This window comes from Seriola dumerili, unplaced genomic scaffold (assembly GCF_002260705.1).
Source record: "Seriola dumerili isolate Sdu_G_001 unplaced genomic scaffold, Sdu_1.0 BDQW01000138.1, whole genome shotgun sequence".
Classification (NCBI taxonomy): Eukaryota; Metazoa; Chordata; class Actinopteri; order Carangiformes; family Carangidae; genus Seriola; species Seriola dumerili.
Window position 1 is genome coordinate 5,200,750 of NW_019174393.1, and position 18,800 is coordinate 5,219,549.

The 18,800-nt window shown below is 40.9% G+C and overlaps 1 protein-coding gene across 2 annotated transcripts in view; it reads right to left on the reverse strand.

Moving 5' to 3' along the window:
• The window catches only part of lhfpl3 (LHFPL tetraspan subfamily member 3), a 35,831-nt gene extending 17,070 nt beyond the window's left edge, over nucleotides 1-18,761 (reverse strand). Inside the window, exons 1-2 of one of the 2 annotated variants that reach the window (XM_022749178.1) lie at nucleotides 18,694-18,761; nucleotides 16,904-17,421 (exon numbers count right to left, since the gene is read on the reverse strand). In XM_022749178.1, the coding sequence (XP_022604899.1) occupies nucleotides 16,904-17,336 (433 nt within the window). In that variant the 5' untranslated portion in view covers nucleotides 17,337-17,421; nucleotides 18,694-18,761. Of the gene's footprint in view, nucleotides 1-16,903; nucleotides 17,457-18,693 lie in introns of those variants that run through there. The other variant, XM_022749177.1, reaches the window with a different exon arrangement.
• Between the last annotated feature and the right edge of the window lie 39 nt (nucleotides 18,762-18,800).

Sequence of the window (18,800 nt, forward strand, 5' to 3'; positions counted from 1 at the left end):
ATTGATTGATGAGAGGATGGGATTGTGCAAATGAAATGTCCTGCTGAGAAAGCTATTTGTGGAGGAGCAGATGTAATGGATCTGAGTTTTGTTTTGGTGTTTTGGTGGAGGAAATGTGGTTGCACTTTAGGACTACAGAGATGACCAGAACAAGGAGTTTGTAAGCCATAAATTGGATATTTGGAAAACAGACTGTAGTATATGGCATGATCGAACACTGGGATGAATAAATGCTGTAGAGTGCAAAGTTTTACCCATCAGTTTTAAGTGCTGGTGAAACTGGCAGAGGGGTGTGGTGCATAATATCGAGCAGCACTGAGATAGAGAAGCAGCTGGTGGTAAATGGTTTACAGTGAAGTATAGGTACTGTAGTTGTAAGCAGATGTAAGTGTTTGTTAATGTATTTGTCAAATCCTTTAACTCCTGTGAGCATGCATAAGTGCAGAGTCATGTATAAACAGAAAATGAATGACAGGATATTGGTAATACAGTGCTGCAGTACAGTACAACTATATAGTTGTATAGGATGAGTCACAAAGGCAGATTTAAATACAAAGATATTACCATGTGTTTAAAACCATTTATTAATAAAACTATATATAACTATATCAACAGCTGTTTACTTGGTAATATTGGAGAAAGCTTCCACCATTGTTGCGTTTACAATACAAGAGGTTACAATACGCCCTCTGAGCAGTGCTACTTCTCCAGTGCAGCCTAGACACTACAGTGACTCGGTATTGGAAAGTGTTGAGATGGACCATCCAGGCTGGGGCTAGTTGGTTAGCATGCAACTTAAGTAGAAGTAAAGAAGTGATAGAAATAGAAGTAAAACAAGAGGGTTGATTTCCACCACCGGAGACAGCTCTTGGCGAGTAAAGGAAGGAAGTTTGATGCCGAACTCGCAATGTTTCTTCTAGACTGGTAAGTACAGCTGTTAATGCTAACGTTAGCTATGTAGCGATAGCAAAACTTACAAATAGCTCCTTTAACTACTAAAATGGGGGGTAAAATAAAGTAAATAAATGCCATTAATACAACTGTGGTATATTAGCCACTTTTCATTTATGGCATCACTTGTAATATCTGCTAGAATGGGAAAGTAGCTTTCTTAAAGTGATGACTTCTTACTGTCACTGGAAAAGAGCCTTTACAGCTATTCTGAAAACTTGAAAATTGGGGTGTGTGGTGCAACCTTCACTGAAGTGTATTTGCTATAAATCAAGGAGAATCTGAGCATCATTCACCCTCAAACAATGACAGCCAGGTGTCATAACAGGCCTCTCGGAGAGTCTGATATATGAGAAAGACCTGAGCCTGTGCGTCAGTCTCTTCCACACCAGCGGACACCAACATCACTCATTAACTCAAAACACTCACACATTGAAATGAACATCAGTCAAATGCACACGCGCGGACACACAGAGTCTTAGCCGAGGCACATAGATTCAAATGGGTCACCATGTCCTTGTCCTGCTGCCTCACTCAGGAGGAGGAGAATAAATCAAGCGGCTGTCTTCTCCATCCCGGCCCAGTGATCAAGAAGATAAACCCCCGATGGGAAATCTATAAAGCCTGCCCCTCCTCTGGGCTCACACACATGTGAAAGCCGGCGGCAGAGGAACAGACGTGTTAACAACAGTCAGAGAGCGCTGTAGAGGACACAACGACAACTACAATGGATCTAATGGATCAAACAGAGGCTTGATATAGCTGCTGTCTGCTGGTCATTCGTTGGTTTACAAAAAGAAAAAAGAAGGCTGTAGCGTGTAGTGTAGTTTTATGGCCCCTTTTGCTTACTTAATAATACACAAAGCAAAGTAAAAGACAAGACAGAAAGCAAAAACAGCAACCTAATGTACAGAGTTGTCCTTTCTGACACAGCCTGTTATCCAAGAAACTTTACAAATAGACTTGCAATTCTTTGGTTCAATATACAGCTGTATATATATTCATATCTATATTTGGTGCTATTGTTCAAAGAGTATCCAAACTTTTTTTCCTCGGCTCCGCTGTTTTCAGATGGTGACAGACTATAAGCTTACATCTTGGAAATACCATGCATGTCAGCTTTCAAATTGAGTTTCGCAAACTGTTTTTTCTGCCAACATGAAAAAAAATAAAATAAATAAATAAATAAAAAAGCAGAGAACAGCCCACAGACATGCTGGTGAATTCAAATGTAGTCGAGAAAAATAAGAATAAATTGAAAGGAACATATATTTTCTGGAGTGTGCTCATGCATAACCGTTTCTTGTTTGATGGATTAACTGGATTACCTGCAGATGTCAAAGAGCCACAGAGTGACAGCTACACAGTCAAATCAACTTTTTCAGCGTCTTGGCAAAAATGAGCTCTTGTGCAGTTGTTAAAAATATCGCATTTTGAGTGACAAAATAAGTTTCTGTCAAACTGCGAAATGTATTTGTTTCAGTGAACTGTGTACATGGATTGTATACAGAAAGGGGGTCAAAGCTCCTTTTAGTGTGAAGCTCTGGGGCTCTGTCTTAAATAAAGCTCAAATGAATACTGAATAAATCAGAATCTCTGTTTAAATCCTGATCTTGTAATTACACAACCTGGCTACACCAAAGTTCTTATTATTAATGGCTTATAACTGATCTGTATAGCATAAATAAACAATTTATTAACCATTAACAAAGCCACTGATTACATTTTAGGCTATGCCCACACTAATACGATCTCAATCTCCGCCCAGATGACCTGAAAACGCATATTTAAATGATCAGTCACGTACACTGGGCACGCCCGATCCGCTGTGAACATGAAGCAGGTTGTCTTCTCTGCAGTTGATTAGTTGCACAAAATACTACAAAAGAGGAACAGCAAAGGCAGCTGTAGCGTTAAAACGCAGAATTTAACTGCACAACAGCTGCTAGCAAAGACAACAAGGTCAGTAACACTTGTGGTTCATGTGTTGGACGCCAGGTGTAAACGTAGCAAAAGGACGTAGCTTTATGAAGCCTTTATAGGTGGTCTTAAAGAACATGTACATCATGTGTGGTGTTGGGAGAAGTTACATCACGAGGTCCTTTACTTGAGGGTTCTGGTAGGATCAGGGTTCACAATCTTGATAGTTCAAAGCCCCAAAACAACATAGCAAAGTTATTTAAGTATGTTTGATGGCAGCATGGTTTGGGTTTGACCTGCGTCATCCTTATTCTCTCATGGCTTCCTGTGATATTTTGTAGAGTGCTCTATAGTCCAAGGATGTAAAAAGCCAGACTTCATCTTCAGCACATACTGAAGTGTAGGTGCAGTTTGAAACTGGCTGTTAGAAGAGTAATTATTCTGACAAATGTTCCTGAAAAAGTGTTGGGGGGGGGGGGATTCTTATAGTGTAATTACCTGATATGGTGTTTCTCTGTATTGTCTTTTCCCCCAGCATAGTAAACGTGTTCATATAAACATGATGTCTTGTTGTTAATACAGCACAGCCCCTCATTTTTTTTGGTAAAACACGGTACCCTCTCATCACCCTCAGGGCTGAGATTAATTGTGTGTAGTATCCCTCTCCCTCTCTCTCTCTCTCTCTCTCTCTTTTTCTTTGCTCTCAGGTCTTAATTAAGTGAAATTCTACTTTCTTCATCTTGTAATAATGAAGCCGGGGAGAGAGGAGCTTGCTCTGGACCGAGTATAAATACAAACAGATCGAGGAGGAGGAGGAGGAGCGGGTGGGAGAGCTGGAGAGGCTGGGCACGACCTCATGTTGTTGTTAGTTGGGTGTTTTTGTGGCAGTTTTGCAGGTTTATGTTCATTTTGTAGCTGTGTGTGATTTCAAAAAAAGCTTCTTGAGTCACAGAGTCTCAGTAGTTACTGCTGCTATCTGCAGATTAAATGAGGATATTTAATCTGTAAAACTGAAAAACGGAGAGACCTGACACACCTTCATCCATGTCCAAGAGTGTGACGACTTCTTCACAAACAAGTGGTTATGTTTGCATTTATAATTTCTTTTGAAAAGACTCAAGTGGCCACCGCAGGGACAACAATGACAACAACAACAGCAGCAGCATTTAATCTGCAAGGTTGTTCGAATTGGCTGCGATGTCCAGAGCATCTCAACTGTGAACTGCGCGCTCAGATTGAAAGGCCCGGGGGATCAAGCAGTAACAAAGTCATTCAACAGTCAATTTGGCATACTGTTGGTTCGGGGTCTCGTTCCTCGCGTTCAGCTTGTCACATCCCATTCACAGCGAGGCGAGCCTCAAAGCTTGGGCTTGTTTTTAGCTCTGGCGGGAAACTTCTGCAGAAGTTTCCAGTCGTCTGGGGTTACGAGGAGTCATTGACGACTTGTCGGTGGGCGGTGGGGAAGGTGGTGACCATCTGAGGATTAAGTTGGCGACAGTTGCATGTAGGTCTCTAAGCTCGTAGGGATGAGCGGCAGAGGCCAGGGCAGAGGCGGCGGGGCTGCAATCAGCCTCTCTACTCCACCCCTCCTCCTCCACTATCCCGGTTACACTAATTACATTACTCCTGGGGAGACGGGATAATCAAATCTTAACGAGGCGTGGAAGACTTCAGGAGCTGTGCGTGACATGACAGCCTCCACCAACAGGGGTGCTGAACCTTTGTCGATTCCCAGATGTCTCTGGAGGATTGATGCAGTGGCATGACAGGCATCTGAAACCCATCAGGATAATTTTTTATGTAAGGCAACATGGGGCCAGAGATTCAATGCACCACTGTTTCCAGCACAGTGCGACATTGTGGCAGCCCTAATAGGACCCTGAGGAATGGAGGCTTTCCCGTTCAAATCCTGCAACCTGGCCTGACTGGAAGGATTTGAGCATTTACTTAATAAGGGGAATCAATCAGGAAACAAGTCCAGCTGAGTGCAGCAACTGTCAGAGTTGTGGGAAGGATGGATTGGATGGGAAACACTAATTTGAATTTAGACACTCAATCAAAATTACATTTTTATAATGTCCTAATGAAACATCTTTGACGATATAGTTCCTGTATGTATCTCAATAAAGGGTGATTTGAGTTTTCTGCCATAAAATAGATCAGATTGTGAATCATTCTACATCAACTGAGACAATTAAACTCACCATGATAGTCTTTGATATGCAGAACAGATTGATAACCACAACTCTGGAGAATAAGTTTCTTGGTGTTACTCTGGGGCTTCCCACAAGACTTAAAAGGCAGCAGGAAAAACAGAGAGGCAGAGTATTTTATTCTCCTCTGGGACAAGCTTATGCTCTTCGAGATTATCACTTTCCCCTGCTGGGGGATTCGTCACTGATCCCCTGTGCTGTAGGGAGCAGGCAAGCTATTTAGTGACGCTCCCTTAGGGAAACATAATACAGTAGGATAATACAACAGCAGATTGGGAACATTTTCTTTTGCAGAGAGGAAATGCTGCTCGCATCAGTGATACTCCCACTCAACCACTTACGCGCACATGCACTCTTTTGTCTTTCATAGACACAGACACTGTTGCTCCACATTGTTCAACAGCACACCGGGGATGCCAAACTCTGAGCTGCCAATCACTCTTCTTGCTCTCCTTGTGGCGTTCAGTTGCTCTCAGTTCTTTCCAAATCCCCTGCTGTTCGCTCTCCTGCTGCTCAATAACTAGCACCTGATTAGGAGTGTTATTAAGCCCTATAACTTCAGCACATCCGCATCCTGCAGAGACTTCTAGAAGGACGTTGTTATCTCCCCATCATCCCTCTCTCTCTCTGGCAACTGGACATATAACCATCATCATCCCACCAATTTAAAAGGCCAACACAGCTCTGGAAAATGCCAACGTCCAAAAGCTGCACCGTCTCTCTGTCCCGGCCTCAGCAAAACACAAGACAACCTGGCAGATCTCACGAAACGTGTACGAAGCCTCCCTCTGGCAAACACAGCGGAAATTAAGGCTTCAGGCTGCCTCCGAGAGAGAGACCCATCGCTCTTTAAGAATTGTGTTTCTTAATGCACGCAAATGTGGTTTGAGGTCTGACGGTTTTTAATGACAGTAATGCTGAAGAATTGCCCACAAGCAATCTCATAACAACGTGAATCATAAACTCGCTTCCTTAAAGTTGGTTTTAATGACGAGTTAATGGAGCCTGTGAGGTCTCTGATGCTTGTCCCCATAAAGCAACCGTCTACAACTGTGCGATAAAAGTGCAATTTAGTGTTTTAGTTAGGGATTCAAAACAACTAGAAAGCAATCAGAGAGCACATAACCTCGCAAATGCAACACAATCTGCATCTGGAGCTGAATCAAAGTATGCACCGTGATAGGCAATCATGCTGATTAGCTGATAATGGCCATCATTTTTGGGGAGTAGCTAAAAGCTGCCTGTGAATATTAAAGCTTTGGCAAGGGTGATTTTTTTATTTATTTAGCCAGATTTGAAGGGAATCTGACACACGCCCACTCAGTTATGACCATTTGAATTTATCAGGTTGCTGTAATTGTAACAAATAGGTAATTGGAAATGTCCTTGAAAAAAATGTTCCATTTATATCCAAGTAAATATCCAGTTATTATCGGCAACGTTAAACTCCATACATGCTGAACTAAATGCTTGACTGATCTGCTGTGACCTGACTACAGTGTCTCTATTTTCCCAGTAAATAGTTCAAAATATCTTTTTCCAAAGTATCAGAAAATAAGTAAATGTAAATCTAAGCATGACACAAAAATCAAAGTGTTTTGGAAGCAGTCCTGTGGCGGCACTATTGAGTCTATCAGTCATGTTTTTGTTGGTCCATATCTTAACACCACATTTTATTAAAATCTTTAAAAAGATCTTCAACATACACAACCAAGGGCAAAGAAGCTGCGATTCCCCCATCTCAGCCAAACAACATCGTTTTCATGCATAAATCAAAGTGGCCTTGATTATATTATGGTGTGTTTGTGTGTGTGTATTTACCCATGTCAATAAACACCCCTATCACTGCAGTTCATTTCTTTGCAATTTAACCTCAACTGAGGAGTATCCATTTTGTGGAGTATAATTACAGTCCCGGAGCCTTTTGAAGAAGGAGGACTTCAGATGTCATTTTCATCTGGTTGGCAGCCCCGACAGTCTCTTGTGCTGCTCCCCATCTCACATAATCTCGATCTCTCTGCTCATTCCACGTCCTAACTACCCTGCAATCAAAACTGTCAGTCACAGTTAAGGCTCTAAATACCTCGCGATTCCCCAATCAGACACACCACCCTCGCTTTACTGCGAATGGGCTCCAGCCGCTCCTGCAGCCTCATCTGTCCATCACTCCTCGCCTAATTTTTACAGACAAACTCATCATCACCTCGGGATGACATGTTATTCATCAACAAGCTGCAGCCAATAATGTGACCTTGACAATGTCAGTGCAATGTTTTTCGATTTTTGCCTGTATGTAACTCTCATTTATTGTTTATTTATCACGTATTTTATGTTTTATTGGGATTACTTATTTGACAATGTCGATCTAATGGTGGTTGGTCTACCACATTGGTGCAGACTGAAATATTTCAACAACCATTGGATAGTTTGCCATGAAATTCTGTGTAGAAATTCATGGCCCCCAAGAGGATAAACCTCTCAGACTTTGCTGATCCTCTGATCACTTTTGCACATTCAACAATCAGTTTGTTTTTTATTTTGCATGAAATAAAAAGTTAAAGTGCTTTAACCTTTGAAAAAAGGCTCATTTTAAATCTCTACTGCAGAGTTTGTCTTTACTTCTTTTCACGTCAAAAAACAAACAAACAAAAAAACATGTAATTTACCCAGAAATGCATATTCTTATTAACTATTTGGTTTATTCCCATTAACTTTATATTCATCATCTGTTTTTTATATCTGTATAACTTCTGTAAAACTTTTTTTTTAAGTATAAATTAAAGAAGGAAGATGATTGTGATTATTGATTTTCTGAAGCTCAGGGTCAGATAGGTATCAAGACTAAATTCAACCATAAGAGACCTTGTAATCCTCAGAGTAAACACAATACTGCAGCTCCACTGACTGTTACCTATGAAACTGTTGTTCACATTGATGTAAAAAAAAAAAAAAAAAAAAAATCCCTGGCAGCAGCAGATTTGTGAGCAGCTGACAGGCTGATATGACGATCTGCAGTCTGGCTGTGATCACAGCATCGTGGACATGATGTTCATCTCACCTCTCCGTCACACCACACACCCCATAAAAAACACCGCCCCACCTCTGTGTGTTTAGATTTATTCACAGGCTGACAGCTATATTAAGTGGATCGCTGATCATCTGGGTGGTAGACTTTAAAAAGGACACATTTCTTGGTTTTATGCACTTGATTTCATGAAGCTCAATATATTTTTTGGTGTCTGTGTTTAAAGGGACATTTAGTGAGATTTCTTTTCTCTTATGCCGTAATCATAACTAATGCCACACATGTTGGGAGCACTTTGGACATCAGTGTTTTGCTCAAGGACAACACCAACTGATTAAATCAGTGCAGTTTTTTCCAGTTACAACTTTTTTCTGCACCTTTCAGTTGTATTAGATGTTCCTCCTCAGCAGATGGAGCACTTAAGGGACTTTTTAGTCCATGTCGGCTTAAAAGTTGAACGTGAAAGTTTATTCTTGACCTTTAAAAACGGTCCATGCAGCGTGGATGAGACGCCTTTAAAGTGATAGGAAAAATGAATATTTCAATATCTACAATTCCACGATGACTGGGCAAACTCCATCTTCTGAGGAAGATTATTTTATACAGTCCAAAGCTTCAGAATAGCAACGAAAGGGATGTTACTGTGAGACTGCTCGGTCAGCCTGTTTTAACTGTAGACTGTAACTCTGGTGGTAGAGTGGGTCCATCCTTATCCATATAGGATTGGAGGTTCTGATCCCCGGCTCCTCCTGTCCACATATCCCATATCCCACAAAATTTATGTGTAGAGAAAAAAAAATGTAGCTCTTTTTTCATTAGCCATATCGCTTATCCTTTTAGGGTTGCAAGAGGCTGCAGCCAATCTCAGCTGACATTGGGCAAGGGCGGGTACACCCTGGACATATAGAGACAAACAACCATTCACAGTCACACCTACGGGTAATTCAGAATGGCGGAGCCGGAAAAACCCAAGCGGGCGTGGGGTGATCATGCAACCTCCAAACAGAAAAAGCCGTGCCGCCCTTGTAAGTATGTTTTTACAAAAAATATCCGATGAAATGATCTCATGTTGTTTCACCTGCAAAAGCTGAAACACTTGATTCTGGAGCAACCAAAAAGCATGATGATGAATTGGCTTTATAGTCATATTATTGTTCTCTGAGCTGTAACCACTAAATGTCTGTGTTGTATCGTGGCTTTTCTTTAGTTCTCTCCTATCTGTCAGATATGGTGCACAGTTGTCACTGGGCGTTGAGGCCGTGAAAGTGACTGTGTTGTAACAAATAAACAAACTTAAGATATCGGTCACTGCCCCTTTAAAATCCTCATCAGCCAGAGGAGGTGATCTACTTTCTTAATCCTCCGACTCAGATTTAGTCCGCAGTTGAGATCCGTCTTCTCTGTGATTTCCAGCTGACTTGGCTGGTTTCTAATTTGGCTGATTCACACTGAGTCGCCGTCTCTCTTTTTATTTATGCTTCGGTTGTATTTTTTCTTTTTTTTTGACTCAGTGTAAAATCACAGTCCAACACAGTCCAGCCACTGTGACCTCGCTGAGCTTAAAGAAAAGGAAAGAAAAAGACAGGTTTTCCTTTCCAGACAGCTCCTATAGGGCGGGCAGCCGGGGGGGGGGGACCAGCTGAGCACTTTACTGAATGGAGAGAGGGAGTAAAGGAAAGGAGGGCAGAGCAGAGGGGTTATCTAAACACCTTCAGGTGAACACATCACTCACTGAGTTTGTTCTTCTAATGGCTTCTTCACGCTGTGTGTGCGTCTGAAGTCTCATGTGTGGTCATGTTACATCACTGTAAAGCCTCTCAGACTCTTCCGGTCCTTCATTATATCTGTGAGAGGATAAGGACCGTGCTGATGTCATTAGCTCTCGGCTTTAAATCCAGACCATCTCACTTCACATTACTGTACACTGAGCTCATGTCAATGCCGCTTTTTTTAAAATTAGACATGCTTTGATCAAGTGCCAGTTAGTGCCAGCAGCTTGCTTTTATTTATTTATTAAATATCTATTTTTATAGGGACAAGTACACAGCATGGACCAATGCCACATTATACAACATTAACAGCATTAATGTACAGTTTTTATATTGAGGAGTGAGATCAGTGATTTCAGTGATTTTTTTTGTGGCCCTATTAGTAGCTCTTTAGTTCTGGAGCTTTTGATCATATGCCATTATCTTCATCAGCAGATGAAATTTCCCTGGTCGTCATGGGATTGTAGATGCTCAAATTAAAATTCTTCTAATGCCTTTAAGGACTTTAAAGCAAACCTGGATTCAAGATTCAGCAGCTTTACGTAATGTTTGTCACACATGCAGTGGAAGACATGGTGGCATAAGGCTGTGTTACAAAGGCTAGTGTGCAATAAATAATAATAATTAGAATAAGAGGAAAAATAAGGACAAAAACTCAAAGAAAAAAATGTTTGTAAGTTGCAATAGTATATGTTGGTGGTATACTGTACTGATGTTGCAGTTTTAATGCAAACTGTGTTCAGAGAAAAATCGAACATCTACAGTTACAACTTCATCTGCTGAGGAAGATCATGTGACATGTTTTAAAGCTCCGGAAAGCTACAAAATGGACCTCAATGATGGTCTTTTTTAAAATTTTGATTAACATTTAAAAGAAAATGATACTTTTAGGGAATTAATAAGACTTCTCATTGCATCATTATGTGGACAGAAATAACACAAGCGGTATTTCAATTTCAGCTTTCAAGCATTCCCTGGATCAGTTCTCATTATCTGGCCTCCCCCACCTCCTCCTCCTCCACAGACGCAGCGTGATAGTGTCTCGCTGTATCTTTCCGTTTCCTTTCCACCACACAATGTGACGGTTATAAGCGGCACGTCAGGCTTTCACTTGACATCTTTCTGAAGAGGTGTAAAATTGAATACCAAACAATGCACCGAGTGTTTGTATAATAACATCAGGCAGTTGCTTTATCAAACTGTGTTATCATGCATCAAGCATAAGGCAGCCAGCTTTGGTGTTGCGTGTGTGTCACTCTCACTGCTAACAATAACACATAACTGAGTTTCAGTACATGCAGTCAAGAAGGCCATGAAACGGCAGCTGTCCCCTGTTAGCGCACTGCTTCCTGTTATTCTGGAGAGCACCGTTTGGATCAATAAACCTCCAGCTACCAAATGGACCTTTTATTGTTGGCACTGAATGTCAGCTTCCTTGCTATGGAGGACCACTTAGTATAGGCAGAGAGCGCCATGAGGAAAGCCACTTACTGCACGGGGAGCTGCTGGTCAGACAACCAGGAAATGGACCGTGTGCTGGAAACGCTTCAACAGCACTTTCAGTAACCCACCTTTGATTCGGTGGATTTCTATGGGTTTACGGGGCCAGAAAATGGCCAGCTGTTCACGGCGGTCTTCATCGTGTGTATGTTTGTGTATCTGTGAGATCCAGATGGCCATCAGAGCTCTGGAGGCCATCCAGGTTATTGAGCACCAATGTGCAGCTTCACGTCTGAGCCTGCTGCTCCACACTGAGCACGTTCACCTCGTCCTGTTTCCATTATCAGTGACACGTTCTAATCAGCAACTCTTTTAAAAGGGTTATTAATGGCAGATAAATCACACAATACTGCTTTATATATAAATAATAAGCCACTAATAACCTTATAAGTTATTAGGTTGTGAAAAATCCATTTGTTTGTTGTTTATCCTCCTCCAGGCTGCTTTTCTTTTTACGAGCTCTATAATTCATCAGAAAAACTAAGAAATTATAAAGTGGGAAGCCACAAGCGTGACAAATTAAAGATGAAAAAAAATCCCCAAAAAACAGCAAACACAAAGTCTTTTAGTGAAGTGTTGGGCCAAGAAAACCATCCAGAACAGCTTGCCATATTCACCAAGCCTCTGGAGGGATGAAACACAATACAAATTTTCCCACAATCTATGGGGGTATTATTGCAAACATCTGTCGTTGTGTGGCATTTGCATCCGCGTCTGCACAGCTGTGACACTGTAGCTCAGTCTGGAAATGCTTGGTCTAATTCGTGAATGTGTAAAGGAATCCGCAAATGTGTATTGAGTGAATAAGATACCGCAAATGTACGAATATTAAAAACTGAATGTAAATGGCCTGAAAACTGTAATATTGAGCTTCAAGTCGTAGCGAGGAAATGGATAATTCTTCACTTCCACCTCAGGTGTGCAGAAAAAAAAAAAAAAAAAAATTCCTCAGAACCAAATGAAGCTTTTTCAGATTTTTACACTAATTTTTGCTTTTTTCTGTCGTGATTTACTTTTATCTCTTCAGCATGTTAAAATTATTCAAGTAAAACAAGGAAAAAACTCACTTTTTGGTTGAATTGATCACAACCAGCTGACATATTGCATATATTGCTTTGTTTTAAGGGGTCACAAGCCAAAATGTTTGAGGCCCGGTGTTTTAGTGACGGATGTTCAGGCAGGAAAATGAAGGGGAGACAACAGAAAAGAGATGCGAGAAACACATAAAAGAAATGTCAACTACTGAACAAAGTTACGCAAAAGACTTGTGCAAACTATAAAACACATCATCAAACCAGACTGTGGTTTCTCACATTAGCACAGAGGCAAAAGACACAGCTCTACCATTACAGCGGATGCTCATTATTCTCAGCTATTTTCCCTAAAATCTCTTCCCTACTAGAAGCCAGTGCTCATCAAACATTCAGGACATCCCGTGGTTGGAGCCGAGCCTCCGAGTTGTACGTGCCGCCTTTGATAGCACATCACAGCGGCTCCATACCACCTGAAATCACATCTAAAGAGGCAGGATATATATATATATATATATATATATATATATTTTTTTTACAATCACAATCACACTGGGATCTCAGACGGCTAAGACAGAGAAAGCGCCTTGACATTGGCTATTTAAGTTGCCTAAATCTTTAAATGGCTGATTTCACAGTGGTTTCAGTGTATCAGTGAATGAGACGGAGGAGGAGAGGAGATTTGCGAGGGGCGATGTTGAATTAGGCTGCGAGTGAAAAGATGATTCAAAATTTTACTGGCGTAACAGTGCCGAAATATTACCAGCAAAATGTACTTAAAGTATCAAAATAAATATAAATAATTTTGTATTCTGGACAGTTGGACGGACTATAAAGAAATTTACATATACACTGTTGCTCATAAAGTTGGAATAAAATATTTTTTACCTCTTTCCATGAAATGATTGTGACAATGTGATTTATTTCATTTCACCTGGGTAATTGGGACACATAATGTAATCATTGCACCTGGTCAAAAGTGATTACTGATGCATTTAAATAGGAATAAACAGAGGATTGTGTCTGAAAACAAAATGATTCCAACTTAATGGGCAAGAGTGTATAAACTTGAGCTTTTGGAAATTTTTTTTACCGTTTTCGGACATTTTTTCCATCCAAATGATCAATCGATAATAATGAAATTGATCAAAAATAATTGTTAGTTGGAGCTGTACACTTGTTTTTTTTTATGTAAAATCTAAATCTAATGGAAAAAAGTGCAACATTTCCCTCCGAGATGAAGTGAAGTCAAAGTATAAAGTATTTGAGTAAATGTACTTAGTTTCTTTCCACTGCCGTTAAACACATTCAACCACCAGAGATGACTGGACCAACTGTGGCAGTTTGACAGTTTCTTTTCTTTTCACCTGACTGTGTTGTAAACTCTCACAGCTGCTCCCTCGACATGATGGGAAAACTGAGGAAACTCAACATGTGACTCAGAGGAATAAGAAGCAGCTTTGATCTGCGACAAAGAAGAAGAAAAAAAAATAAAAATGCAAAGACACAAATTGCGGGGCTGTGCTGCCGCTCTCATTAGGGCTGGCCTGCTGATGGAGCTTCCTCTCCAAGACAATCCACCTCACAGCTGCTAGGGTTTCAGACTTTGGATACTTTAGTCACAGCACTTTTGTTTTTTTGCAATGTAATGGGAACACAGTGCATAGATTGGGCCTAACAGCTGGCCAATGACTCTGCTAACCTCTGTATCTAATTAATGGTTGGTGCAGCATGATGCTGGATGTTGTCTGAACTGATGGTCAGTGTACTTTTGGGACACAGGATGGATATTTAGCCGTTAAGTATTTCTGTAGGCAGCTGCACTCTCCATGAATCTGATTGTTATTGGTTATGACATTTAATTCCCATTTGAGAACAAGCACTATTTTGCAGCAGGCATCACGGAGATGCACAGTGTAACGCTGCCGGGAGATTATTTATACACACAAATTAGATTTATATCAGAATTCTGTGCCAGCGATTGTGCTCAAAATCTTTTTTATCAGCCATTATTGGTCATATATTTCTCAGTTGAAACGTTAACTGGTGGGATGCCGCTCGTTTTCTCACAGAAATGAAATGAAATCTCGTGGTTCTGGCTTAAATTACAGCTGCTTCATTTAGATTAGAAAAAATTAATATAATCTTTTTTGTTTCTGGTTAAAAAACTCCACTCTCACCAGTGAATCTTGAGTCAAGGTCATGTGAATGACACAGGGACTGATAGCATCTATTTTCTTCTATTTTTGATCTGTTTAAGGCCGTTCACCTTCTCATTTATACAAACTTGTGTATATTTGCAGATGACACAACAGTCACAGCAACAGCACACTCACAAATGCAGGCACATGAATATTAAAAGACGTTAAAGGGTATCTCGCTGTCGCTCTCAAATCTCCAACCAAACTGTCAGTGATCGCGTTGCATTGTGGGTGTAGGCGCTAGGTTTTAACCATGGCGTATAAACTGTATTAATAGAATAGTCTTTTAAAGTGATTACTAAATATAAAGTGCAAACAATGGCAAAAGAATGACAACATGCACATAGAGTGTGCAAATGTTCAAACTGAAAAGGTCGCAGAGATTAAATTACTGGGAATCAAACAACAAATTAGTCTGACATGGACAGCTCATATCACTGACCTTTCTAGGGATGCTTGGATGAGATACAAGCTTCTTATCTAAAGAAACTCTTAATGTTATATCTTATAGTCAAATTTATAATCATGTCAGTTACTGCTGCAGTGTGGGGGATGCAGCTCACAGAGATCTGAATAGATGGCGGGGTGATGGCATTAAAGTGAGTTACACTCTGTGAACACGCGAGACAAGATTTAGTTGTACTATCTGGGGAATTCAAATGTGTACAAGGCCAATACGCCTTCAGCACAAAGTGTTATTAGTGCGAGATAAACATAAAGTTCATATGAAAGTGAAAAATTGATTGAACTGACACTATAATTGATGTACTGTAGACTAAGGCTGTGAGCACACTTTGTATTATTGCACTCTCATGTGTGCAGTAGTAGGTAATGAGTATGTGTGTCCATGTGTATCTGCATGTACTGTGTATGCTCTTGTATAACTGAGTGTATCTGTGTGTGCACGTATCAGTCACCTTGAATTTGGACTCTTGGCAGACTAAAATAAATCCACATGAACAAAATAATTAAATAAGAATATAAAGTATAATTTAATGTTTTTAATATTCTGGCTTCTCATCAGAATGTACTGGTTTGTAATGAGAGAGGTGAGGGGTGTGTGTGTGTGTGTGTGTGTGTGTGTGTGTGGGGGGGGGGGGGGGCGGCACATGACCTTCAGTATTTCTAAAATTCTGGACGCAGTCTTGTTTCCACCAAAAATAAACGTATCAGGAAGAACATGTTGTTCATGCTGATATTTCCTGCAATATTCTCTTGTGTGCTGAAATAGTTGGTTGAGATTCAAAGCTGCACATGCAGGCAAATTCTCTGTCTGCTTCAACTTGGAAATTTGACAAAAAAATAATTAAAGGCAGAAAGAAGCAGTTCAGTCGTCTGTTCCTTTGATTTCTGTTCGTTTTCTTTAAAAGAGTATGTCTTTTCATTTAACGTGCATGCTGGGTTTGAAGATGTTAATGAGAACAAACAGGGCTTCTCTAAGAGAAAAAAAATAAAACTATTTGCATTTTTTTTTGCTCCTGAAAGTCAAGTACAGCTTAAACCACACACACCACTGAGGACTTACCTGTGTCCATGGTTTATCAACCTTTCATATCAACAGAATAGAGTTCACCAAATTTTTTCTTTTGGCTAATATATGACGAAATCCAGGATATACTTTTGAATAGGACGTATTGAAATGATTAAAACAAGCATAAATTTACGCATTTCTGCAAATTTAACTGATTTTGGTTCCTACTGATGTAGTGATTCCCACCTGGAGGAAGTTTGCCTGTTTCATTCACAGTCAGTTTCTGTGTGTGGGTAACACCTCAAAGCCCAGCCCAGACCTCCAGTATCAGTAAAGCAACCTCAGCAAAAGGTGGAATTGCAAAAATGCTTTTATCTTTTCATAATTCACCTCTTGAGGCATCAGCACACAGTTTTTTTTTTTTTTTTTTTTTTTTTTTTAAATTTGAGTATAAATTAAGGTCTCACTTTCCCCAAGGCTGTTGCCACTCCACCTACACTACAGACGGTTACATAACGTTTTACAAAGGCTTCAGTAACCAGAGAACTACTCTAAAGTGGGGTTTTGAAAGACACAACCTTGTAAAATGGTGCTCTGTGGCCAATACAGTCTACCATCCAAAAAAGCTGGAGAACATTAAGGTAAATGTGTGACTATGATCAGCTGTTTTCATACCAAACTATATAACAATTAACTATATGAACAATTTCTTGTGAACTGTATGAATCTTAAACTTAATTTGAACTCTCACTGCAGCTCCCCACACCACTTTAACAAGCAGTGAACTTATGAATTTCCACACCTGTAGTCAGAGTCTCCTACCTGCAGCCAGCTGCATCCAGCCGCAGATCTTGTACACGGTGCCAGTGCTGCAGAAGAAGAAGAGCGCGAAGCAGCCGATGCAGGTGAGGACCAGCACCATGGACATGCCGATGAAGAAGGAGGCGGCCTTGAACGCACCGGAGGGGATGGTGCTGAACTCGGTGAAGCTGCCCTGACAGGTCAAGTCCCGGGTCAGGCCGTTCCCGATGCAGTAGTGGAACAGACCGAAGTAGCCCGCCTGAGGGGTGTCCACGCCGTCTCCAATCCAGTACGGCTGGATGAAGCACACCACGTTGACGATGGCGAAGAGGATGGTGAAGATGGCCCACAGGACGCCGATCGCGCGGGAGTTGCGCACGTAGTTGGTCTGGTAGATTTTGGCAGCCTCGGATGCGGGGAGCATGGTGGTGGTCGTGGGGGCCCCGGGGACCATCCTCTGGTCTGTGTGAGTGAGGGTCGGCTCGGTCCTCAGGATCAGTTACTGTCCTCACTGAAGTAACATCTGCCGCATCTGATCCCTAAAAAGCCCAGTCACAATATTCAGTCTGCAGAACTTCTTTATATTTCTACCTTTATTCAGTCACAGTTGCAGACACAGCATCACTGCACTCTCGCATCCATGAGCTCAGGTTTTGTTTCCGTCTTGTGTTTCCCTCTGAATTTCATTCATCACTCCGCAAAAAAAAAGAAAAAAGAAAAAAAAAAGCCCAAACGTGCGCTCCGTGAAGAGAATTCAGGCAGCATCATCTATTCAGCAGCGAGTGGATTCATCCTACATTTGTCCTCATGTTTATTCAAAATCGTCTCTACCTGAGTCGTGCCAAAGCCGGAGGCTGTTATTCCGACAGACCGGTTCAGCTCTGCTTTGTGAAGCCGTGTGTGAGATCGCGCTGAGACGGTCCGAGCTCTGTGCTCGACGGCGAGAGACCAACAACCGCAGCTGAGCTCCTATTGAATCAGAGTTGGAGGATAGCCTTGGTTATTACAGGGCCAACCCACCTCCCTTAATCCCAGGCTGACGTATTACTACAGCAACGCGCGAAATCTTAAACAGACACATGGATTTAGAAGAATCACAGTGAAGCAAATGGCTCATAATTTAATGGTCATATTTCCCTCTGTCCGCTGCATCATAATAACCTAATTGTATCCGCTATGAATTAGTGCACATAAATGCACTTGCTACAGTAATAACGATAATAATAAAATAAATAAAGAAATAAACAATAAATCAGAAACTAGCCTAACAGTTAAATTGATCCGTGTATTTAATTCCAATAGGATAATATTAGGCCCACTAGTTTTGCTTTTTTGGCTTACCCTGTTCCTCAAATGATGTAGTTACCCACTTGTCATGTTACAAGTCTTCAATACCTTAATTCCGTTAAATAAAAAAGTTAAAAAAAAAAAAGAGTATAAAAGTGTATCGAAAGAGCCTGGCACTATATAGGACAAAGTTTTATCCAAATCTAACAGGCAATGCAGTAACTTTTAACATTTTATAGCCATAATTTCCATTTAGTTCACACATCGTGTTAAACTACATTACCCATAATACTGTAGTGCGTTATGATTGGCTGGTAACCAACAGCCGTCATTTGACGTAATCTGAAGGCGCGCGCGAAACTGTTGTGAATTTCCCTGCTTGTGTGATTGCGTTTCTAACTTCAACTTAGTATTTCAGTCAGTTTTACGTTTGTTACACTTTTATTTTCTGACATGGAGATTCCCACAGCTGTCTGTCGTGTTCACAGTAAATAGTTTACAGCAGTTTTCCTGGTTTTACTCACATTTTGACCGCAGTCCGTCGCCTCCCGTCCCCGTTAAACGCGCTGTAAACGGCCACTTAGCTAACGTTGGTTTTGTTGTTTTTAGCCGCTGCCGAAGTCACCAACCT